The 26,250-nt window shown below is 41.9% G+C and overlaps 1 protein-coding gene and 1 non-coding gene across 2 annotated transcripts in view; one reads left to right on the top strand and one right to left on the bottom strand.

Annotated features, from left to right (window-relative positions):
• MCC (MCC regulator of WNT signaling pathway) overlaps positions 1 to 15,708 on the bottom strand; it is a 533,449-nt gene extending 517,741 nt beyond the window's left edge. Inside the window, exon 1 of the mRNA XM_070377172.1 lies at positions 15,449 to 15,708. Within this exon, the coding sequence (XP_070233273.1) occupies positions 15,449 to 15,693 (245 nt within the window). The 5' untranslated portion in view covers positions 15,694 to 15,708. The remainder of the gene's footprint in view (positions 1 to 15,448) is intronic.
• Positions 15,709 to 24,935: 9,227 nt separating this feature from the next.
• On the top strand, positions 24,936 to 25,008 carry TRNAK-UUU (transfer RNA lysine (anticodon UUU)). Its single transcript has one exon. It is a non-coding gene; the product is annotated as a tRNA-Lys (tRNA).
• Positions 25,009 to 26,250: the final 1,242 nt, after the last annotated feature.

Genomic DNA, 26,250 nt, shown 5'->3' with positions numbered 1-26,250 from the left:
GAAACTGTTTGTTCACTGTGAAACCTAGTAACCAGAGAGGAATAGTAAAGAAAAGTGGACTATAAACATTAACTTGAAAATATTTTATAACATTTATATACATGTACTACTGTGGGCAGGAATCCCTTAGAAGAAATGGAGTTGCCATCATGGCCAACAAAAGAGTCCGAAATGCAGTACCTGGATGCATCTCAAAAACGACAAAATATCTCTGTTCGTTTCCAAGGCAAACTATTCAATATTACAGTAATCCAAGTCTATGCCCCAACCAGTAACACTGAAGAAGCTGAAGTTGAACGGTTCTATGAAGACCTACAAGACCTTTTAGAACTAACACCCCAAAAAAGATGTCCTTTTCATTATAGCGGATTGGAATGTAAAAGTAGGAAGTCAAGAAAAACCTGGAGTAACAGGCAAATTTGGCCTTGGAATATGGAATGAAGCAGGGCAAAGACTAATAGAGTTTTGCCAAGAGAATGCACTAGTCATAGCAAACACCCTCTTCCAACAACACAAGAGAAGACTCTACACATGGACATCACCAGATGGTCAAAACCGAAATCAGATCGATTATATTCTTTGCAGCCAAAGATAGAGAAGCTCTATATAGTCAGCAAAAACAAGACCGGGAACTGACTGTGGCTCAGATCATGAACTCCTTACTGCCAAATTCAGACTTAAATTGAAGAAAGTAGGGAAAACCACTAGACCATTCACATATGACCTAAATCAAATCCTTATGATTATACAGTGGAAGTGAAAAATAGATTTAAGGGCCTAGATCTGATAGACAGAGTGCCTGATGAACTATGGATGGAGGTTCTTGACATTGTACAGGAGACAGGGATCAAGACCATCCCCATGGAAAAGAAATGCAAAACAGCAAAATGGCTGTCTGGGGAGGCCTTATAAACAGCTGTGAAAAGAAGAGAAGCGAAAAGCAAAGGAGAAAAGAAAAGATATAAGCATCTGAATGCAGAGTTCCAAAGAATAGCAAGGAGAGATAAGAAAGCCTTCCTCAGCGATCACTGCAAAGAAATAGAGGAAAAAAACAGAATGGGGAAGACTAGAGATCTCCTTAAGAAAATTAGAACATTTCATGCAAAGATGGGCTCGATAAAGGACAGAAATGGTATGGGCCTAACAGAAGCAGAAGATATTAAGAAGAGGTGGCAAGAATACACAGAAGAACTGTACAAAAAAGATCTTCATGACCAAGATAATCACGATGGTATGATCACTCACCTAGAGCCAGATATCATGGAATGTGAAGTCAAGTGGGCCTTAGAAAGCATCACTACGAACAAAGCTATTGGAGGTGATGGAATTCCAGTGGAGCTATTTCAAATCCTGGAAGATGATGCTGTGAAAGTGTTGCACTCAATATGCCAGCACATTTGGAAAACTCAGCAGTGGCCACAGGACTGGAAAAGGTCAGTTTTCATTCCAATCCCAAAGAAAGGCAATGCCAAAGAATGCTCAAACTGCCTCACAATTGCACTCATCTTACACGCTCAAAATTCTCCAAGCCAGGCTTCAGCAATACGTGAACCATGAACTTCCAGATGTTCAAGCTGGTTTTAGAAAAGGCAGAGGAACCAGAGATCAAATTGGCAACATCTGCTGGATCATGGAAAAAGCAAGAGAGTTCCAGAAAAACATCTATTTCTGCTTTATTGACTATGCCAAAGCCTTTGACTGTGTGGATCACAATAAACTGTGGAAAATTCTGAAAGAGATGGGAATACCAGACCACCTGACCTGCCTCTTGAGAAACCTGTATGCAAGTCAGGAAGCAACAGTTAGAACTGGACATGGAACAACAGACTGGTTCCAAATAGGAAAAGGAGTATGTCAAGGCTGTATATTGTCACCCTGCTTATTTAACTTATACATAGAGTAAATCATGAGAAACGCTAGGCTGGAAGAATCATAAGCTGGAATCAAGATTGCCAGGAGAAATGTCAATAACCTCAGATATGCAGATGACACCACCCTTATGGCAGAAAGTGAAGGGGAACTAAAAAGCCTCTTGATGAAAGTGAAAGAGGAGAGTGAAAAAGTTGGCTTAAAGCTCAACCTTCAGAAAACGAAGATCATGGCATCCGGTCCCATCACTTCATGGGAAATAGATGGGGAAACAGTGGAAACAGTGTCAGATTTTATTATTTTGGGCTCCAAAATCACTGCAGATGGTGACTGCAGCCATGAAATTAAAAGACACTTACTCCTTGGAAGGAAAGTTATGACCAACCTAGATAGCATATTGAAAAGCAGAGACATTACTTTGCCAACAAAGGTCCATCTAGTCAAGGCTATGGTTTTCCCAGTGGTCATGTATGGATGTGAGAGTTAGACTGTGAAGAAAGCTGAGTGCCAAAGAATTGATGCTTTTGAACTGTGGTGCTGGAGAAGACTCTTGGACTCTCTTGGAGAGTCCCTTGGACTGCAAGGAGATCCAACCAGTCCATATAAAGGAGATTATCCCTGGGTGTTCATTGGAAGGACTGGTGCTAAAGCTGAAACTCCAATACTTTGGCCACCTCATGCGAAGAGTTGACTCATTGGAAAAGACTGATGCTGGGAGGGATTGGGGGCAGGAGGAGAAGGGGCCGACAGAGGATGAGATGGCTGGATGACATCACCAACTGGATGGACATGAGTTTGGGTGAACTCTGGGAGTTGCTGATGGACAGGGAGGCCTGGCGTGCTTCAATTCATGGGGTCACAAAGAGTCGGACATGACTGAGCAACTGAACTGACGTGAACTGAATTGATAGCTTGAAAGTGTCAGAATAAAACCATATGAACAACTGCCAAACATTTTTTTTTATAACAACCAGAATACACAATTACAAATATATATTTTTTAATTTACTTCATCTCATAACCTTTTCAGGAAGCAGCAGAAAACCTAACCAATGGTTCAATGTTTTTGAAAATACTACTAACTAGATGGTATTGAAGCTGACTGGATAATAACAACTCCCAGTGTAGGAAAACTATGGATTTATCATTATGGAGAAGGAAATGGCAACCCACTCTAGGGTTCTTGCCTGGAGAATCCCAGGGATGGTGCAGCCAGGTGGGCTGCCGTCTATGGAGTCACACAGAGTAAGCAGCGGCAGTAGCAGCATGGATTTATCAGGGTCAGTTCACAAGCAAACACCAACAGTTGCCCAACAGGACTAATTTAAATGGCATGCTTTTCTCAAAGAACATGCTACCAACAAAATCCTAAACTAGTACCAGCAGTCCATAAAATAAAAATATTTCAGTCATTACCAAAAAAAAAAAGATTTGTTAAAATCACTTTACAAAAGAAGACTGCTTGAAGAGGTCTGTGTGACTTGCCTAAAGTCATACGACTAGTTAGTTAAAGGGGCACACAACCCCCATCAATGTAGTATACTAGATTGTGTAAAATGCACACAACATGGATGTTCAAATATAAATTCCTCAGCTTCTTTTTTATGAAGCATAGTTGCTTTACATGATTTACAATGTTGTGTTAAAATGGTATATAACAGTCATTCAGTTATATACATATTCTTTTTCATATTTTTTCCATCATGGTTTATTACAGGATATTGAATATAGTTCCCTGTGCTATAAAGTAGGACCTTGCTTTTTAACTTACACGTAGTGTATATCATCTGAAATGCTGGGCTGGATGACTTACAAGCTGGAATCAAGATTGCCAGAAGTATCAACAACCTCAGATATACAAATGATATCACTCTAATGGCAGAAGACAGAAAGTAAAGATGGACTAAAGAGCCTCTTGATGAGGGTGAAAGAGAAGAGTGAAAAAGCTGGCTTAAACAGTCATCAAGACAGTATGGTACTGGCACAAAGACAGAAATATAGATCAATGGAACAAATAGAAAGCCCAGAGTTAAATCCACGCACCTATGGACACCTTATCTTTGACAAAAAAGGCAAGAATATACAATGGAGAAAAGACAATCTCTTTAACAAGTGGTGCTGGGAAAACTGGTCAACCACTTGTAAAAGAATGAAACTAGAACACTTTCTAACACCATACACAAAAATAAACTCAAAATGGATTAAAGATCTCAACGTAAGATCAGAAACTATAGAACTCCTAGAGGAGAACATAGGCAAAACACTCTCCGACATAAATCACAGCAGGATATTCTATGACCCACCTCCCAGAATATTGGAAATAAAAGTAAAAATAAACAAATGGGACCTAATTAAAATTAAACGCTTTTGCACAACAAAGGAAACTATAAGCAAGGTGAAAAGACAGCCTTCAGAATGGGAGAAAATAATAGCAAATGAAGCAACTGACAAACAACTAATCTCAAAAATATAAAAGCAACTCTTGCAGCTCAATTCCAGAAAAATAAATGACCCAATCAAAAAATGGGCCAAAGAACTAAATAGACATTTCTCCAAAGAAGACATACAGATGGCTAACAAACACATGAAAAGATGCCCAATATCACTCATTATCAGAAAAATGCAAATCAAAACCACAATGAGGTACCATTTCATGCCAGTCAGAATGGCTGCTATCCAAAAGTCTACAAACAATAAATGCTGGAGACGGTGTGGAGAAAAGGGAACCCTCTTACACTGTTGTTGGGAATGCAAACTAGTACAGACACTACGGAGAACAGTGTGCAGATTCCTTAAAAAACTGGAAACAGAACTGCCTTATGACCCAGCAATCCCACTGCTGGGCATACACACCGAGGAAACCAGAATTGAAAGAGACACATGTACCCCAATGTTCATTGCAGCACTGTTTATAATAGCCAGGACATGGAAGCAACCTAGATGTCCATCAGCAGATGAATGGATAAGAAAGCTGTGGTACATATACACAATGGAGTATTCAGTTCAGTTCAGTTCAGTTGCTCAGTCGTGTCCGACTCTTTGTGACCCCATGAATCGCAGCATGCCAGGCCTCACTGTCCATCACCAACTCCCAGAGTTCACCCAGACTCACGTCCATCGAGTCAGTGATGCCATCCAGCCATCTCATCCTCTGTTGTCCCCTTTTCCTCCTGCCCCCAATCCCTCCCAGCATCAGAGTCTTTTCCAATGAGTCAACTCTCTGCATGAGGTGGCCGAAGTACTGGAGTTTCAGCTTTAGCATCATTTCTTCCAAAGAAATCCCAGGGCTGATCTCCTTCAGAATGGACTGGTTGGATCTCCTTGCAGTCCAAGGGACTCTCAAGAGTCTTCTCCAACACCACAGTTCAAAAGCATCAATTCTTTGGTGCTCAGCTTTCTTCACAGTCCAACTCTCACATCCATACATGACCACAGGAAAAACCATAGCCTTGACTAGACGAACCTTTGTTGGCAAATTACTCAGCCATTAAAAAGAATACATTTGAATCAGTTCTAATGAGGTGGATGAATCTGGAGCCTATTATACAGAGTGAAGTAAGCCAGAAAGAAAAACACCAATACAGTACACTAACGCATATATATGGAATTTAGAAAGATGGTAACAATAACCCTGTATGCGAGACAGCAAAAGAGACACAGATGTATAGAACAGTCTTTTGGACTCTGTGGGAGAGGGAGAGGGTGGGATGATTTGGGAGAATGGCATTGAAAAATGTATAATATCATATAAGAAACGAATCACCAGTCCAGGTTCGATGCAGGATACAGGATGCTTGGGGCTGGTGCACTGGGATGACCCAGAGGGATGGTATGGGGAGGGAGGTGGGAGGAGGGTTCAGGATGGGGAACACGTGTATACCTGTGGTGGATTCATGTTGTTGTATAGCAAAACCAATACAATATTGAAAGTAATTAGCATCCAATTAAAATAAATAAATTCATATTAAAAAAAGAAGCAAAAAAATATTATCTTGCAAAAAAAAAAAAAAAAGCTGGCTTAAAACTCAACATTCAAAAACTAAGATTGTGTTACCCTTTCCCACCACTTAATGGCAAATAGATGGGAAAAAGTAGAAGCGGTGACAGATTTTATTTTCTTGGGCTCCAAAATCACTGCAGATGGTGACTGCAGCCATGATATTAAAAGACACTTGCTCCTTGGAAGAAAAGCTGTGACAAATCTAAACAGTGTATTAAAAAGCAGAGACATTACTTGGCCAACAAAGTCTGTATATTCAAAAATATGGTTTTTCCAGTAGTCAGGTATGGATGTGAGAGCTGGACCATAAAGAAGGCTGAGAACTGAAGAACTGATGTCTTTGAACTGTGGTGCTAGAGAAGACTCTTGAGGTCCCTTGGACTGCAAGGAGATCCAACCAATCCATCCTAAAGGAAACCAGTCTTGAATATTCATTGGAAGGACTGATGCTGAACCTGAAGCTCCAATACTTTAGCCAACTCATTGGAAAAGACCTTGATGTTGGGAAAGATAGAAGACAAAAGGAGAAGAGGGCATCAGTGGATGCAACGGTTAGATAGCATCATCAACTCAATGGACATGAACCTGAGCAAACTTTGGGAGATACTGAAGGACAGGGAAGCCTGGCATGCTGCAGTCCATGGGGTTGCAAAGAATCAGGCACAATTTAGCAACTCAATAATAACAACAAATACAGTATTAACAGTTGGTATCTGCAAAATCCCAACCTCCTAATTTATCCCTCCCTGACCCCCTTTCCCCTTGGTAATCATATATCTGTTTTCTTCGTGAGTCTGTTTCTGTTTTATAAATAAGTTTATTTGTATCATATTTTAGATTCCACATATAAATGATATCATATGGTATTTGTTTTCTTCTTTCTGACTTACTTCACTTAGTATGACAATCTCTAGGCTCATCCATGTAGCTACAAATGGCATTGTTTCCTTCTTTTCTGTGGCTAAATAATATTCCATTGTATACATATGCCATGTCTGCTTTATCCACGCATCTGGTAATGGAAACTTAGGTTCTCATCTTCTTCTAAGTTGGACAAAACCTAATAATATTTTTCTAAATATTCTAAAGTGTTTGAAATGACCATTACACATGAACAGTTTTATGCATTTGATCAATATTTAATAAGTTTCTATTACATGCTAGGCACTGAGTCTATAAAGACAAAAGACAAGAAACGTATATAGGCTTTGCCTTGACTGTGGGGAGCAAAGAATTGGAAACAGTGGGAATACCACACGTGAGCGGTGCTCGCCTAGGAGTGTGTGTAAGGCCCTGAGACACGAGAGGAAGTCTCCAGAGAGCAAGAGCTGCATGAGAACTAAGTCTAGAACAAGTGAGAAGGTGGTCATCACACAGACGAGGACAGGGGGAAGAGCACTTAGAGAAGGAGCTGCAAGTGCAAAGCACTGACGCTGGAACAGCTGGGTGTGCTGGAGAAGGCAGTGTGAACAGTCATGTCGAAGGCGGTACAGTGACCGTGCCAGAAGGCCCAGGGGCTTCTCCTCAAACAGCCCAAGGAGCAGTCTCAACTTATCTGCACGGAACAGGCAACTGTTGAAGAACTTTATGAAGCGCTGCCTGCTCAGTTTTATGTTATATTGATAGAGAGATGACTTTAATGTCCATGTAAAGTGGCCTGGAGGAGCAAAGCGGCAGGTTATGACACCAGGAGAATAATTCTAGTGAGAGATGAAGGGACTTTGGAAATCAAGAAGGGGGAGGGAGATGAGCAGTACTGATTTTTCCCTTTGCTTATGATAAATATAAAAACTGCTTACATGTTTTTAGAGGAGTAAATATTTCCCCAACAATATTATCACAATGATTTCCACTCTGCTTAACACGAGGTACACTCAGGTTAGGGCTTCCCCTGTGGCTCAGCGGTAAAGAATCCACGAACAATGCAGGAGATGCAGGAGACGCGGGTTCAATACGTGGGTCAGGAAGATCCCCTGGAGGCAGGCATGGCCACCCATTCCAGTATTCTTGCCTGGAGAATCCCATGGACAGAGGAGCCTGGAGGGATGCAGTCAATGCGGTCACAAAGAGTTGAACACGACTGAAGCAAGTGGGCATGCACACACACTCAAGTTAAGACTCTACAGTACATAAAACAAAGTAAAAATCTTGCCTTAAAGCACTAACCTCTAATGTAGAATATTCTGTTAAGCTTATCAGTCTCACACTAAACACACTCCTGATTTTTTGTAAATAAGTGAAAAATTCTGACATTTAAAGGAAACGTAGTCACACTTTTACAAAAATGCCCTCCATAGGCTATCTACGTTTTTACCTCCTTCATCTGTATCACAAATATATGTGTGTTGAACTTTTAAATAATAGACAACAGGTGTCTTAATCTGTGACACTTGCCATACTGTTTCATAAATGCCCAATTAACACCAACATCAAATCTGAGATGCATTTTCAAGTATCTTCTACATTGGGATGTGAATATTTAAAAAATTAAACAAAAAGCTCATCTAGCTATTCTGCCTAGAATTTTCCAAGCAGAAGTTTCACAGCGAAATTTTCAACTGAGGGCTACACTTAAACTCAGCTAACAACTGTCACATCAGACAAACAAATTTAACACTTACTGGTCCACCTAGCAATTGGTTCCATTTACATTTTCACTCTGTTAAGGGAACAGGGATCCAAATATTTGAACAATGAATAGGTCCAGAAAGTCCTTCTGCCTACCAACTCTTTTTCTCCCATCAGTTAGAGTCATCAATAATCAATTGCGTGACTTCAGTAATTACTTATTTACATATTTAAACTGACATTTTGAAATGACAGTGAGAAGCTGACAATTAACTATTCTCTAAGGAAATGCCCTTTCTCTCTATATGGTTTCTACTCTGGGACTGACAATTAGAGAGACTTTCAATTTACCAAACAATGGAGAGTCTCCCCAGCTGAGACCCCCATGTAAATTTATTCAGAATGCAAATAACCTCAACTTCTGTACCAAGAATTTAAATGCCATCCCCACTGATGCTAAGAAGCCAGTTTTAAAATGAAAATTCATCTGCACCATAGACCTTGGATAAATTAAACAGGAAATAACTGTAAGGCTTTAAGGGTTTTAATAGGTTTTCTTGTGATAGCTGTGCAGCATTTATGGGGGGAAGAAAAGTCGTTAAGGAAAGGCCACCAGGTGCATTCTTTTTCCTCAGAGGCTCTGTTATCTTGGCTCTCTGTCTTAAAATAGAGATGGTAAACTCCTGATGCAAGAACCAAATGAGGTAAGGTTTAGAACAATTGATTGTAAACTATAAAAGCTTCTATAAACATTTGCTATTATTACTTTAGATGTTCACTAACCTGGCTACTCCAAATTAAAAAACTATAAAACAAAGGGCTGGTGGAAAAAAACAAAACTGTCCTGAAAAATATATTTACTAAAAGTGCATGTGAACAAACTGACCTATAGATTCAATGCAATCCCAATGAAACATCTCAGCTGCCTGTGTTGAAGAAATTGACAAGCTGATCCTAAAATGTATAAGGGAACTTAGAGGACTAAGAATAGCCAACCTTAAAAAGAGAAGAACAAAACTGGAGGATTCATACTTCTCAATTTCAAAACTTAAAACAAAGCAACAGTAATCAGAATAGTGTGGTACTGGTATACGGATGGCACACCCACAGACAGAGAAGAACTGGGAGTCGAGAAATGAACGTTTATGTTTATGGTCAATTGGTTGGTGATAAGAGAGTCAAGAAAATAGCAAAGAATAGTCTTTTCAACAAATGGTACTTGAACAACTTGATAGCCACATGTAAAAAAATGAACTTGGATCCTTCTTCACACCATACACAAAAATAAACTCAAAATGGATCACAAATCTAATGTAAGAACAAAACCTATAAAACTCTTAGAAGAAAATAGGAGTGTATCTTTGTGACTGTGGATTACCCAAAACTTTCTTAGATATGACACCAAAACACAAGCAACTAAAGGTTACATAGTGTATGATTCCATTTACTTGAAATATCCATAACAGGCAAATCTATAGAGACAGAAAGTAGATTAATGGTCGCCTAGAGCTGGGGAGGTTGGGGGGAGTGAAACAGGGGAGTACTGACATCATAACAATATTAAATCTTCCTAACCAAGAACACAAGATGCTTTTCCTTTTAGCCAATCATTTTTAATTTTACTAGAGGAATGTTATGATGTAGATATGTCATCAGGAAAACAGAAATGATACTCCTTAGTTATGGGATGTGCATATGTGCTCAGCCACTTCAGTCGTGTCTGACTCTTTGTGACCCCATGGACTGTAGCCTGCCAGGCTCCTCTGCCCACGGGATTTTTCCAACCAAGAATACTGGAGTTAGTTGCCATGCCCCCCTCCAGGGGATCTTTCTGACCCAGGGATTGAATCCACATCTCCTGCATTGCAGGCAGATTCCTTATCCACTGAGCCACCTGGGAAGCCCAGTTATGGGGTACTGGATGATTTTGATTTGATTTGATTATATATTTTCCAAATTTTCAGCGACAAAAATATCTTTTATATAACTAGGAAGAAGTTATTTTTAAAGGAAAACATATAATAAAATATACTTACATTTAAAGTATCTCATAAACAAGGAAAATGCCTGAAAGATTTTTCAATATACATGACATACCACTGTTTATTCTTGGTTATTTATTCATCAGAATTTACTGATTGAGGGCTATATGGCAAATACTGTGCTAGATCCTGAGTGTACAGTTGATAAAACATGATTCTGTCCCTCATGAAGGCTATATTTAGTGGGAGAATGACAATAAATTGGCAAACAAAGCAATAAACAAATGCAATTACAAGCTGAAAAGGGTTCTTTGGAAGAAAGCCATTGGTATTATGATGGAGAATAATGCTGGGGTAGAGATGACTCACTTCATTTATTATTTTCTTATTTTGGTGACACCACTCAACTGGTAGGATCTTAGTTCCCTAACCAGGAATTGAACCCAAGCCCTCGGCAGTGAAAGCAGAGTCCTAGCCACTGGACCCCCAGAGAAGTCCCTAACTCACTTTGATACAGTGGTCATGGAAGCTCTCTCAAAGGCAATAAAGTCTGAGCTGAGGTTTGAAGACTAAGCCTAAATGAAACCGACGGTTTATGATACTTGTCAAAATGTGCAACATAAACAGTTTCTTAAGCTGAAGGATAAAGACAAAAACCTTAGAATTCCAAAGGGAAATTAATGTCAGCCAGTAGAGTAAAACCACCATCTCCAATCACAGGATATCTAGGGACTGCAAAACTCAATACCAGAAAGTGTGGCGTGAAGTCATCGTGAGGTTACTGAAGGCTCCAGCAGAGCCTGCAGCGGTCACCGTGCAGCCCAAACCCCTCCATCTTCAAGCTGTGGCTTGGCTCTACCTCATGGCAGTTTAAGTATCTATGGGAATGATTCTGGATTCCCCTGGAAGCCTCGGAGTTCCTGGGCAGCAACAACAATTCCAGGAATCTCCAGTTAGATAATATCTTTTTTTGTCAGTTTGATGGGGAAGGCTGAGCCTAGAGGATATTTAAGACACAAAGCCCTAACTTTTTATCTCCCTTCTTCCTGAAAATGGTATGCCTTGACATGTCCCCAGGGCCTCAGGCTCTCTTCTCCTTATCCCTTCTCTGAACCCAATACCTCCAGTTCACTCCTCTTTGAAGATGAGGGCTAGGGTAAAGGACTGGAGCCAATACAGTTGAATTTGGGTTAATATGGGGAGTTTTATTACATGTATTGGTTGCCACTTGCCTACCCAATATCCATTTCTCACTCTTAATAACCAAATGGATAACATGCTTCCTTAAACTCTACTGCATGTAGAGTTTGACCAACATTACGTCAATTAAGGGATCTGGGAAAGTTGTACAGGCATCATCCACTTCAGCTTCCTCTTACACTTTTCTCCCCAGAACTTGGAGATGAAGCTGGAGACACAGCAATCATTTTAGGACTGTGAGATAACCATGAAGATGAATGCTCCATGTGAAGAATGGTGATACAGAAGACAGAAAGAAGCTACGCATTGATCCCATTATGGAGCTGCTGCCTAAGCCTGGCCAGCCCACCTCCAGACTTCTAGGTATTACAGTCAACCCTTATTTGATTTATATATTCTATTACGTACAGCCCAAATGAAATCCTAACAGATACAGCTATTGATGTTAGCACAAACTTCATATCTTTTAAAGAATTCAAGGTTTTAATTTAGAAAGCCTAACTCTCAAATTTAATATAAGAGAAAATTCACAGCATTCCACACCTTACCACACACTATAGAGAGGTCAGTAAAGTCATTAAACAGTGGCAGCATGAAGAAGTCACACTGGAAATGGAGTCATTTTCATTAACCTCATTCCTCCAGCATACCAAATAAACATGTGCTCCAGGAAAACTGTGCTTGCTGTGTAAAGACACTTCTGGACAATGTCTTTGCTTCCTCCTCTCAATGAAATTGCCACCCTGAACTCCTCCTATATGGAAATTCTGTGACAGCCTAAAAATAACTGCCCACAGCTAAAGTTTTGGCTCTGCAATACGTGAATCGTGAACCGTGAACTTCCAGGTGTTCAAGCTAGTTTTAGAAAAGGCAGAGGAACCAGAGATCAAATTGCCAGCATCCGCTGGATCATCGAAAAAGCAAAAGAGTTCCAGAAAAACATCTATTTCTGCTTTATTGACTATGCCAAAGCCTTTGACTGTGTGGATCACAATAAACTGTGGAAAATTCTGAAAGAGATGGGAATACCAGACCACCTGACCTGCCTCTTGAGAAACCTATATGCAGGTCAGGAAGCAACAGTTAGAACTGGACATGGAACAGCAGACTGGTTCCAAATAGGAAAAGGAGTATATCAAGGCTGTATATTGTCACCCTGCTTATTTAACTTCTATGTAGGTACATCATGAGAAATGCTGGACTGGAAGAAGCACAAGCTGGAATCAAGATTGCCGGGAGAAATATCAATAACCTCAGATATGCAGATGATACCACCCTTATAGCAGAAAGTGAAGGGAAACTAAAAAGCCTCTTGATGAAAGTGAAAGAGGAGAGTGAAAAAGTTGGCTTAAAGCTCAGCATTCAGAAAACGAAGATCATGGCATCCGGTCCCATCACTTCATGGGAAATAGATGGGGAAACAGTGGAAACAGTGTCAGACTTTAGTTTTGGGGGCTCCAAAATCATTGCAGATGGTGATTGCAACCATGAAATTAAAAGACGCTTACTCCTTGAAAGGAAAATCATGACCAACCTAGACAGTATATTAAAAAGCAGAGAGATAATACTTTGTCAACAAAGGTCCATCTAGTCAAGGCTACGATTTTTCCAGTAGTCATATATGGATGTGAGAGTTGGACTATAAATAAAGCTGAGTGCCAAAGAATTGATGCTTTTGATCTGTGGTGTTGGAGAAGACTCTTGAGAGTCCCTGGACTGCAAGGGGATCCAACCAGTCCATCCTAAAGGAGCCCAGTCCTGGGTATTCATTGGAAGGACTGATGTTGAAGCTGAAACTCCAATACTTTGGCTACCTGATGCAAAGAGCTGACTCATTTGAAAAGACCCCGATGCTGGGAAAGATTGAGGGCAGGAGGAGAAGGGGATGACAGAGGATGAGACAGTTGGATATCATCACGACTCAATGGACATGAGTTTGGGTAAACTCCGGGAGTTGGTGATGGACAGGGAGGCCTGGCGAGCTGCAGTTCATGGGGTCGCAAAGATTCGGACACTACTGAGCAACTGAACTGAACTGAACCACTACTGAACATACCTTCCAACTTTCAAGCAGATATATTAAAGTGATGTAGCTCAAAGGATAAAGTTTTTTCCAACTTTTACTCCAGTGAATTTCTACCTCCCTCTAAAATTCCTCCTTTAACATCATGCCCTTATAATGCTTCACCTTCCAAAACAAAGTTCTCAAGCAAAATTCGTTATCCTTCAGGGTCCACACAGACCCCATTCAAAATAATATGAACATTTATATAGAAAGTGTATTTAAGATAAAGTAACAATATTAATAGGATTAAAGGAAAGGAAGGAGAGAATTTCGATCGTTTTCTATATGCACTCTTGCCCATATGAAATTAATATTTTTTTGCATTCTAACATGAAGAATGCAGATAGCTTATATTATTGCAAATGAGATAATGCCCTTTCAGGTAAGGAAATAACAACAACAAAAAAACTAAACTATATGATGAAATTTTTTTATTCTGGAACCCAAAAAGGGAAAGACTTCCAGATGAAAATAGATACAAGGTCACCTGGAGTTACATATTTCTTTCATTTCAGGACATAATTACTCCATAAAGTGTTCTGATATCTTTCTAATGTTTTCCAATGAAACTTCAAAAAAGTAATAAAATTCAGCTAGGAATTGTCATAATTGAGTCAAGTCCGAAAGAATTTTGTCTTTTTTTCCCCATACGTCTAATCACCTGTTTCAGAGATTTTTTCTTTTTTAATTTGGGGGTGGGGAGGGATCTCCTACTCTCTTTCTCTGTGTAAGCAAGTACAATCAGTAGGAGGCACCCTGGGATTTTCAGAGTATCTTCACCATCACCAAGACAAAGGCTTAAAAAAAAAAAATGTAGCACACAATTTAGGCTGCCTACCCCTTTGAAGGCAATTCAAATTTCGGCGCGTACAGGCTTCAGCGCCCAGTGTCGACCTTACATATAAGCATTCTGGAAGACGTTACGATTGCCTTCCTCACCATCAGTGTGGCAGAGTAATTATTTTGCCAAGCCTCGCCGCTTGATGTTGCAATACCGCCCCTGCAGGGGAGCTGGAAGCCAGCACAGCGAGGATTTGAAGTGATCACGCAGAGGCGCCCCGAGGCCCCTCGAGAGGCTCACCTGGTTAGAGCCCTGAGCAGGGATAGGGAGTAGGGTCTATATTCCAGCCTCACCTCTCAGCCCCCACTTTGCGCCTGAACGCTTCGCTCCCCCCAGGCTAAGAGGTTTAGATCAGTACTGAGCGGCAAACTATTAATAGGCTCACTTTGGGGGCTCCGAAGTTTGGAACTCAGGGTCTCTGTGGCACACGAAAGTTTTTCACAGCTTGTTTTTCTGCTCAGCTCTGTCGCTGAGCGTGCATCCCTCTCCCGGTGCGGTCCCGGGTCTGTCCGCCGAGCAACCGGACAAGACCGCTGCCCGGTGGCCACAGCGTCTTGACACCCTAAGGCTGCAGGGCAGCCTCTTCTACCTGGGCAAGCAGCCAGCACTCGTCTCCCCAGAGGCAGGAGCGCTCCCAGTCCCGGGGGAGGATCCGCATCCGAAAGAGAGGTCTCCCTGTGCCCAGACAAAGGCAGCGCTGGGGAAAGTTGCACCAACCGGCACCTCCAGAAGACGAGTTGAGCAGCTAGCTCCTCGGCCTCCGTGGCCGAGCCGGCGACGCGCTCTCAGAGTCGCGGGCAACTTTTCCCGTGAGCTTCGGAGCAACTTGGGGGAAGTTGGGGGCGAGGGGGCAGAGGAGGGATCTCGAGCAGCGCGGAGAGGCGGGTCGCGCCCCGGCCCGTCCCGCGGACCTCCCCGAGTACCTGCTGATGTAGCCGTCGCCGTCGCCGTCGCAGGTCTGGAAGAGGCGCCGCATCCTCTCCTCCTCGCCGGTGCTCGACGTGTCACTGCTGCTGCTCCCGCCGCTGGCGCTCCCCGGCGCCGCCGCCGCCGCCATCACGCGCCCGCCCCCGGCTCGGGAGGCGGAGGACGTGCGGCAGCGGGAGGAACCCGCCGGCGCGCACGGCGCTGGCCGCTCCCGGCCCCAGCCTGACTGACGACGGAGCATGCCCAGTGGCCGCCGGGGCGCTCCGGGCGAGGGATTCCACCGCTCCGGGTTTTGTTCGGGCTGGGAAAATGGGCGCTCTGCAATCGCTGTAGCAGGTACCTCAGGGGAGAGGGAGGAGGGGGAGATGGCACGTGGAGGTAGGGAGCTGGGGATGGTGACGGGCAGGGGGTGGGAGCGGGGTCCTGGGCAGGGGGATGAAAGTCTTGGTTTGATGCAATCTGCCCAGAGTATCGTGGTGGGACTTTAAGTTCAGTTTTGTTTTCCCCAAGTCAGGTGGTCCAGCCTGGGCCTTTGAGGTCGTTATCTTCTTTTTCCAGGCCCGAAGACTCCTTCATTCCCAGCCCAGGTGCTACACCTAGGTGAGTGAGTGAACCCTCAGAGTGTGCTAGCCAGCCCTGGTCGCTGTAACTACATGGGAGACCCTGAGCAATAACTGTCTAACTGAACCTAGGCAACCCCCAGAGATACTAAAAGGGTTGTTGTTTTAGGGCATAAGTTTTGAGGTGGTTTGTCATGCCACAATAGTGAAAGTGAGAATCGCTCATTGTATCCAACTCTTTGCCACCCCATGAACTATACAGTCCATGGAATTCTCCAGACCAGAATACAGGAGTGGGTAGCCTTTCCCTTCTCCAGGGTATCTTCCCAACCCAGGGGTCCAACCCAGGTCTCCCGCATTGCGGGCAGATTCTTTACCAGCTGAGTCACAAGGGAAGCCCAAGAATACTGGAGTGGGTAGCCTATCCCTTCTCCAGGGGGAGGGTCTTCCTGACCCAGGAATTGAAGCCGCGTCTCCCACATTGCAGGTGGATTCTTTACCAACTGAGCTCTCAGGGAAGCCATGCCACAACAGATAATGAAACACATCCATTGGCCTTGAGTCTGTCTGCCAGGTCAGAAGGAAGATGTCTATCCTCTTCTCTCCTGCCTCTACGCCATTCACCACCTATTCCTACTTTAGTTCTTTTTAATTTTGTACATTCCCAGTATTTCAGAGCACTTATAATCTTATGATGAAGTCTTTTCTCATCTGAGAAAAGTCTTGTTAATATATCCAATAATGTTTTCTTAAAAGATGGTGTTGGCGATACAGATATTCCTGTCTACTTGTCTCTAATGCCCAATTTTCATTAAATAAATATTTTAAATCCTTATTTTTCCAATTTTTCATAGAATAAAACTTTTATTATTGCCTGACAAGGAACAGTCAGACACCAGTTGTTACCTTCAAATTCTCCTAGAGAGTTGATAATGGGTGGGGGGTGGGGGTGGGGAGGATAATGCACTCTTATAAATATGCATGAAGGTTCTGGAAACCCAAACAGGTTTCAGGATCTGAGCAGATCTCTTCCTAACCACACCCCATTGATACAGAAAGTGGAGTGTAAACCTCAACTGGTTATATCTCAAAGCAAAGAATGTTTTTCTCCTGAGAGAACACATGCATGACAGCTCTGGGAGGTTTAAATTTAAAACATCTTGAATTAAATCTGAACACTTAAAAAGTGGATCTTGACACATTTCCTAAACAACCTTCCTTCATGCTTGAGTAACTCAGAAATGGCTGAACAGATAGGTTCAACTTTCCAGAAAAGAATTTGCTTCTGAGCTAATATGAAGCATATGAAATTTCAGCTGAAAAGGTTACTAGGAGAGGGAGAAACTTGTAAGACATTGAAAATGGAGATGCAGTATGAACATAAAGATGATAAATGTAAAGCAGGAGCTTGGAATGAGAGTGATACCCATAACCATAAATCTAACAGTACTGGTTATGTCATAATTTCAAAGGTTTTATGTATTTATCTGCGATGAGTGCATAGCTCAACATTGCTGTTCTTATCCAGTTTTTTCCCTTCTCAGTTTCCTCTTGGTTATAATAATATTTCATATTTATGTAGAATATATCAAAAGACACTGTTTGTATTACAAGATATACTGTCTTCCATGTCTAATGTTGCCAGTTAAAACGACTAAAAGTGCGGCACTGTGCAAACTTGATTATTGGGTACTTGCTCTTCCAAATTCTGTTTACTTGAACTACACACTAGAGGTGGATTGAGGACCCCTATGGCAACCTCTCCCGACCTTTCTTTCACATGTTTTTTTGAGCCCAGCTAAGTTCCATGTCCCTCAAGAAGCCTTCCATCGCCTCTCAGGTCACACTGATCTCTCAGAGCTCTCCTAGGGTGAAGCACACAGTTTGACAGCAGACTCATGTAGCTTAATGGTGACTCGCCTTCCCACCCAGAGTATCAGCTGGAACAGTGGAGTAGAGTTGAGGAAGTTTGATTCTCTTTCATCGAGCCCTTATTACAGATCAGTAATCATATTTAAATACTTTAATGCTACCTAGTAGGGGAAAGTATTTTTCATTCCTACTTAGGGGGAAGGGAATGGTAAGTGAGGGGGAGTTAAAGCCAAAAAGTTTAAGTAATGTGACCAAGTAAAGGTGCTGGAATTGAACTCATATCTTCCTGTCAAGCTCATGTTCTTCATATTTACTTCACATTGTGTTACTATCAGGGCCAGGGCAATTCGTGTTAGGCATTATACTTTTTGAGTGACACTGAAAGTGATAAAATTTACCTTTATATATTTGTTGTTCATATATTTACAATCATATGGGATGTTAACATGAGCTGTTGCCATCTGTCCCAGGTTGGTTTTCTGGGGAGCAGACTCCAAGACAGAGTTCCACATGAAGAATGCTTACTTGGAAAAGCCCTTGGTGCCCCAACATGTGTGGAAAGGAGACGAAGGGAGCAGTGTAGAAAGAGGGAGAAGTCCTACTATGCTGCAGCCCCAGAGCAGCCTGTCTGACCTCACAGAAAGCTCTGGTGCTAAGACAGCCTGTGTTGCTTCCATACTGTACTCATCTTAGTCTCTCAGTTGTGTCCGACTCTTTGTGACCCATGGACTGTAGCCTGCCAGGCTACTTTGTCCATGGGATTCTCCAGGCAAGAATACTGGAGTGGGTTGCCATGCCCTCCTCCAGGGGGTCTTCCCAACCCAGGGATCAAACTCAGGTCTCCCACATTGCAGCCGGATTCTTTACCATCTGAGCCACTAGGGAAGCTCAAGATTACTGGAATGTGTAGCCTGTCCCTTCTCCAGGTTATCTTCCTAACCCAGAAATTGAACAGGGGTCTCCTACATTGCAGGTGGATTCTTTACCAGCTGAGCTACCAAGGAAACCCTACTTCCCTATTACTGTTGTAACAAATTATCATAAACTTATTTCTTAAGCAGCACTAATTTACTGTCTTACAGTTCTGAGGGTCAGAAATTTGAAATAAGTCTCACTGAGCTAAAACAAAAGCATCAGCAGGGCCACATGCCTTATGCAGGCTCTAGCAAAGAGTCCATTTGCTTACCTTTTCTAGCTTATTCTCTTTCTCCATAGCCAAGAGCTCCTTTTATTATGTTCATCATTCATTCTGTCTTCCAAGCCAGAAATCCCAAGTCCTTACCTCCCTCTGCCCCTCACTTCCCACCACATCCTGCTGAATCTCCCTCCTTAATGCCTCCTCGAATTAATCTTTTTCCTCCATCCCCATTACCACAGCTTTTATAGAGACTCATTTATGTCTTTTAAATGATCTCTCCTTCCAACCTAACCTCCCAAGCCCTCATTATAAAATGAAAATATGATCAGGTCCCTCCTGGCTTAAATTCTATCTCATTGGATCATTCTTGCCCTTAGGATAAAATCCACCCTCCCAGCAGAACCTTCTAGGCCTTCCATGATCTGACCCCCTTTCTCTCCTCTTGCTTCTTCCCTTGCCCCTGTGCTCTAGTGAAAGTCATATTAACTTTTCCCTACATAAGCTATCCTCACTTGTGTTTATATACAATTGCAAGAGTCTCATACTTTCAGACTAGAAATGAATGAAGGAGGTGGGGAGCTCATACCCAGACTCTAGCAAATTGGAAAGAACAAGATAGCTAGGGACAACATGGGTAGTGGCAGTTACTAAGAGGAGAAGAAAGGAGGCTAAGGCCTAGAGATCCTTGATTAATAAGAAATAAGAGTGGGGTTTATAAGTGGGAGCACTTCTCTCTTAGCTCAGTTGGTAAAAAATCCTCCTGCAATGCAGGAGACTGGGTTCGATTCCTGGGTCTGGAAGATCCCCTGGAGAGGGAAATGGCAATCCACTCCAGTATTCTTGCCTGGAGAATCCCACAGACTGAGGAGCCTGGTGGGTTATACTCCTTGGGGTCGCAAGAGTTGGACATGACTAAGGGACTAAACCACCACCACCACTCAAAGAAGAGGAAAAGCAAGAGAAATGTTTGGAGGAGAAAGAGGAAATGTCACAATTGGCAGAACTAAGGAAACCATGAACCCCCTTGACCCACAGCTCTCCAGTAGGCATTGGGCAATGCCATTTTTTTTCTATCTTATCAGGCCCTTTCCTCTCTAGTTAGTAATGGAATTAATAATGGCTAGTATGTACTGCAATGGCACCCCACTCCAGTACTCTTGCCTAGAAAATCCCATGGGCAGAGGAGCCTGGTAGTCTATGGGGAGCCTGCAGTCTATGGGAGCCTGGTAGTCTATGGGAGCCTGCAGTCTATGGGGTCGCTAAGAGTCAGACACGACTGAGTGACTTCACTTTCACTTTCCACTTTCATGCATTGGAGAAGGAAATGGCAACCCACTCCAGTGTTCTTGCCTGGAGAATCCCGTGGACTGAGAAGCCTGGTAGGCTGCAGTCCTTGGGGTCGTGAAGAGTCAGACACGACTGAGTGACTTCACTTAATATGCACCCATCATTTTCCTTAAGTGCTTTAAATAATATTTAATTCTCACATCAATGTTAAGAAGCATGTTGTTTTATTCCCATTTTACAGATGATGGCACTGATGTACATACGTCAAATGGCATAGTTGCACAGCTAGGAAAAGGAATGATTTACTCATATGTATGCCTAGAATCATGTTTACAGAAAACTGCCATATCTTAACATGGCTGTCTCTTTTATCTGTGGGTAAAGACTAAAACAAAGCTAGTGGAGGTGATGGAATTCCAGTGGAGCTATTTCAAATCCTGAAAGATGATGCCGTGAAAGTGCTGCACTCAATATGCCAGAAAATTTGGAAAACTCAGCAGTGGCCACAGGACTGGAAAAGGTCAGTTTTCATTCCAATCTCAAAGAAAGGCAATGCCAAAAATGCTCAAACTACCAAACAGTTGCACTCATCACACACGCTAGTAAAGTAATGCTCAAAATTCTCCAAGCCAGGCTTCAGCAATACATGAACCGTGAACTTCCCGATGTTCAAGCTGGTTTTAGAAAAGGCAGAGGAACCAGAGATCAAATTGCCAACATCCACTGGATCATAAAAAAAGCAAGAGAGTTCCAGAAAAACATCTATTTCTGCTTTATTGGCTATGCCAAAACCTTTGACTATGTGGATCACAATAAACGGTGGAAAATTCTGAAAGAGATGGGAATACCAGACCACCTTACCTGCCTCTTGAGAAACCTGTATGCAGGTCAGGAAGCAACAGTTAGAACTGGACATGGAACAACAGACTGGTTCCAAATAGGAAAAGGAGTATGTCAAGGCTGTATATTGTCACCCTGTTTATTTAACTTATATGCAGAGTACATCATGAGAAACGCTGGACTTGAAGAAGCACAAGCTGGAATCAAGATTGAAGGCAGAAATATCAATAACCTCAGATATGCAGATGACACCACCATTATGCCAGAAGGTGAAGAGGAACTAAAAAGCCTCTTGATGAAAGTGAAAGAGGAGAGTGGAAAAGTTGGCTTAAAGCTCAGCATTCAGAAAACGAAGATCATGGCATCTGGTCCCATCACTTCATGGGAAATAGATGGAGAAACAGTGGAAACAGTGTCAGACTTTATTTTTTGGGGCTCTGAAATCACTGCAGATGGTGATTGCAGCCATGAAATTAAAAGATGCTTACTCCTTGGAAGGAAAGTTATGACCAACCTAGATAGCATATTCAAAAGCAGAGACATTACTTTGCCAGCAAAGGTCCATCTAATCAAGGCTATGGTTTTTCCAGTAGTCATGTATGGATGTGAGAGTTAGACTGTGAAGAAAGCTGAGGGCTGAAGAATTGATCTTTTTGAACTGTGGTGTTGGAGAAGACTCTTGAGAGTCCCTTGGACTGCAAGGAGATCCAACCAGTCCATTCTAAAGGAGATCAGTCCTGGGTGTTCTTTGGAAGGAATGATGCTAAAGCTGAAACTCCAGTACTTTGGCCACCTCATGCAAAAAGTTGACTCACTGGAAAAGACTCTGATGCTGGGAGGGATTGGGGGCAGGAGGAAAAGGGGACAACAGAGGATGAGATGGCTGGATGTCATGACGGACATGAGTTTGAGTGAACTCTAGGAGTTGGTGATGGACAGGGAGGCCTGGTGAGCTGCAATTGATGGGGTTGCAAAGAGTCGGACACGACTGAGTGACTGAACTGAACTGAAGGACTAAAAGACGTTTATTCCTTGGAAGGAAAGTTATGACCAACCTAGGTAGCGTATTCAAAAGCAGAGACATTACTTTGCCAACAAAAGTCCATCTAGTCAAGGCTATGGTTTTTCCAGTGGTCATGTATGGATGTGAGAATTGGACTGTGAAGGAAGCTGAGTGCTGAAGAATTGATGTTTTTAAACTGTGGTGTTGGAGAAGACTCTTGAGAGTCCCTTGGACTGTGATCCAACCAGTCCATTCTAAAGGAGATCCGTCCTGGGTATTCTTTGGAAGGACATGCTAAAGCTGAAACTTCAATGCTTTGGACACCTCATGAGAAGAGTTGACTCATTGGAAAAGACTCTGATGCTGGGAGGGATTGGTGGAAGGAGGAGAAGGGAATGACAGAGGATGAGATGGCTGGATGGCATCACCGACTCGATGGACGTGAGTCTGAGTGAACTCTGGGAGTTGCTGATGGACAGGGAGGCCTGGCGTGCTGCAATTCATGGGGTCGCAAAGAGTCAGCCATGACTGAGCAACTGAACTAACTGGCTGAAGTACTTTGTTTACAGGGTAGATTTTTTTTATTGAAGACAAATTATTTTATGATTGATACTAAATGTATAAAATTTTATATCCTTTATTTAATGATTGCCATGTGCATGCAATGAACCTCCTCCTTGAGAAAAACTGGAGTTTGATGATTATCTTTGTTAGATTATTCTTTTCTCCTTTACAATAGAAACATGGAATCAGAAATGGTTAATAATGGTAGTTTGAGGTTTCTTAACTGAGCTGAATTTAATGCAAGGTTAATTCAGTCATTTAATTCACTGGCCTTGTAGAGGCATGACCTTTTTCATTACAGAACTAGAGATACAATTTATTAATGACATCATTCCAAATCTCTAGGTGTATAAACAAAAATTTTAAACATTAAGAATTCTCAAAGCTATGAGAAACCATGAACCAGACTTAGTAGAATGTGTTAGTGCTAATGCTTTATTGGCATCAGAGCCCAATGTCACATCAAATAAGATTCTAGCTGCCTAAAAGAACAGAGGAGGTTTTTAGCATCTAAATGTGTCTCCTTCTTTCTTCCCTAATACTAAAGCTATTTAGGAGGATATATTTTAAAAACAAATAGAAATGACAGCCTCTAACAAACACGACACCAATCAGAGTCTCAGAATTAAAAGTGCTGATAAAACATGGTACATATTCTTCCCTGGAGAGTCCATCTGGGAATGTGTATTTCTCATACTACTGTTTTTCAATCTAGCGTATATCTTGCATCAATCTCCATGTGAACAAATCAGATAATTGTATTAAAAAATGCACTCAAATTGAGAGAAATGAGGCAGTGGGAGAGTGGAAAGATGTAAGGAAGAGATATTTGAAAACAGTGGCCCATATTTTAAGAAATATGGTTTATTTTGAAAGATCTCATTCTGTCTGTACTTGGAAAAAATCCTTATATTCTAGCCAGAGCAAAATTAATTTGGATGTACTTTATTATCAAACTTGTATGTGGTGTTATTTCCTTGTCATCTGGTGGTCTGGACATTGACTTTCTGAGACTTGACAACTGATAATATTTAGAAACATGTTAATTCTTTCATGTGAATAGGAACTATATATTAGTCTGCTGGTGTTGTGTACAAAATACTTTTCTTGTGTCCAACAGGAACTGCTGGTCAACAATTACTTAAATTAAGTGTCAGGGGTATAAAATGTCCTTGCCTTATGTAAAAACAGCAACCATATAATACTTTATATTTTTTGTGTGTGAGCCTATTGAAATCCAAGGTTATAGGCTGTGTCTGGCGGACAACACAGTAAGAAAAAGCATGTTGGCATGGCATCTTGAGGCATCTGGGTGACTCAGTGGGGTTACTGCTCAGAGCTGATGGAAACTGTATGGTGGATTTCATCAAAATAGACCCTAGTTCTGGGTAATTCAGACCAAAGAAATGATGTTTCTTCTTACTGGAGAATCTTGAAGAGGGAATTTAAGATCAATGTGGACTGTGTCTTCAGTGCCTCCCTTTACTGGGTGAAGGCAAAGTCTTGCCCTACATAGGGTCACTCATGGGACCATGTGAGGGCCAGTGTTTTAAAGGGCAACTGGGAACCATTTGGATACTTAAATCCTTTTCTAAAAGTAACCATCACAGCACCCATGAAGGTTCTTTATGGTGTTACCATTCATGAGCATCACTAACAGAGAAAGTGGAGAATTTACTGCCAAACCTGCAAATTTGGCGAAAAATCATCCAGTCTTTGAACTGGGCCCAAATTGAGTGGTAGAGTGTATTATTAGAATTCTGGTCACTCAATCTAAGGACACAAGGAAACTATTCAGATTAATAAAACAAACAAACAAAACAAAAAAAAACAAGTCATATGTGGTGAGTAGCTGAGGGAAAAGTAAATGCATTTATTGATGCAATTAGCCACTTTGATGGAAAGGTCAATCAGTGAAAAAAGTTGAAATAGCCTGCATGAGTTTTGGTAAGAGTTTAGTTTAGCAAATATTTATTTCCAACCATGTGATCATTACTGTACTAATTGATGGAATAAGATATTGTCCCTGCTTCAAATATATCAAATAGATAAATCAGTACTTGTAGTTCAGTATTCTGGTGATGGGTGCATGGACAAGAATCAGAATTTCCATAGACTTTGAAGTAAAAAATTAGGGATGGGAGAAGAAAGAAAATCAGGAGATGTGTCATATTTTCAGTGATTAGTAAAGTGGAACTTAAAAATAAATCACCAGAAATTCCCTGGTGGTTCAGTGGTTAGAATTCTGTACTTTTACTACCGAGGGCCCAGGTTCAATTCCTGGTCAAGGAACTAATCCTACAAGCCATGTGGTGTGGACAAAAATTAAAAATTAAAAAAAAAAAAAAGTAACCAAGATGGCCTTAAGGTTCCCCTGAGTTTGACTGAACTTCACAAAGACTTGCTTCTGACTCTAGGCACTGATCTCCCTTTTCTTAGAGAAGTTACTTTAGAACACTTGTAGTTGTCCATTTTTCCTTCCTCTTGAAATATAAACCTTCATAAAAGCCCCTTGCCAGTTTTACATCCCAAGACTCTGTTTCTCAAGGACTCTGGAACTATTCCTTTGAGTTATAATCATCAAGGAATATGGTACCCCCATGCCCAATCTCTGTGGGAGGGAGGAACCTAAGTTCTATGGCACCAATTGACAAATACATGGCCTAATCATAGAGAAAACTTGACAAACTCAGGAATAGCTCAATGCGCTGGACATATCCCATTGATCAACCTCCTTCTAAAGTCCCCCAGCACTCTTCCACTTGTTCACCTTGCTCTTAAAAACACTTCTGCCCTTTGTTAAGTTGAGTTCAGACGTGGTTCTGGATCCTCTCCTCTATGGCAGTAGCTTTGAATTAGATCTTCTTTACCTGTTTAACTTTGGTGCAATTTTGCTCTGACAATAGAAGATCAGCAAGGAGACAAGAAAGGAGGATCTCTCCAAGCACAGAGCCAAGCATTGATCAAGGCATGGAAGCATCATATTCTACTATGTATTGGCGGAGATCTACCCATATTTGCTATATATATGATGCTACAGTCCTCTCTGCCCACACTCTGCCTTTTGTGCACTTATATATGAGAATTTTCCACCTTCACCCTGGTGGCTCAAATGGTAAAGAATCTGCCTGCAATGTGGGAGAACTGGGTTTGATCCCTGGGTCCAGAAGATCCCTTGGAGAAGGGAATGGCTGCCCGCTCCAGTATTTTTGCCTGGAGAATTCCATGGACAAAGGACCCAAATGGGCTACAGTCCATAGGGTTGCAAAAAGTTGGATACAACTGAAAGACTAACACACACACGCCATCAATAGGGCTAGGACACAGGTGCACTTGTGAGAATCCCACCCATTATCTTCGACTCTCTCCCTCCCAGTCTGGAGGAATCTTATCCAAGACTTACATCTTCAGTCCTCTCTTATTACTATTTCCCTCTGCTCCCTTCCTCCATATACACTCCTAGGTTAGTAGTTTTGAATACAAACCACTCTGCCTTCTTCCTATCCTGGGGCAAGAAAGTCTGTCTAACTGTCT

This window comes from Bos mutus, chromosome 10, assembly GCF_027580195.1.
Source record: "Bos mutus isolate GX-2022 chromosome 10, NWIPB_WYAK_1.1, whole genome shotgun sequence".
Taxonomy (NCBI): Eukaryota; Metazoa; Chordata; class Mammalia; order Artiodactyla; family Bovidae; genus Bos; species Bos mutus.
Note: the sequence above shows the minus strand (reverse complement) of the source record. Positions and strands in the feature narration are given on the sequence as shown.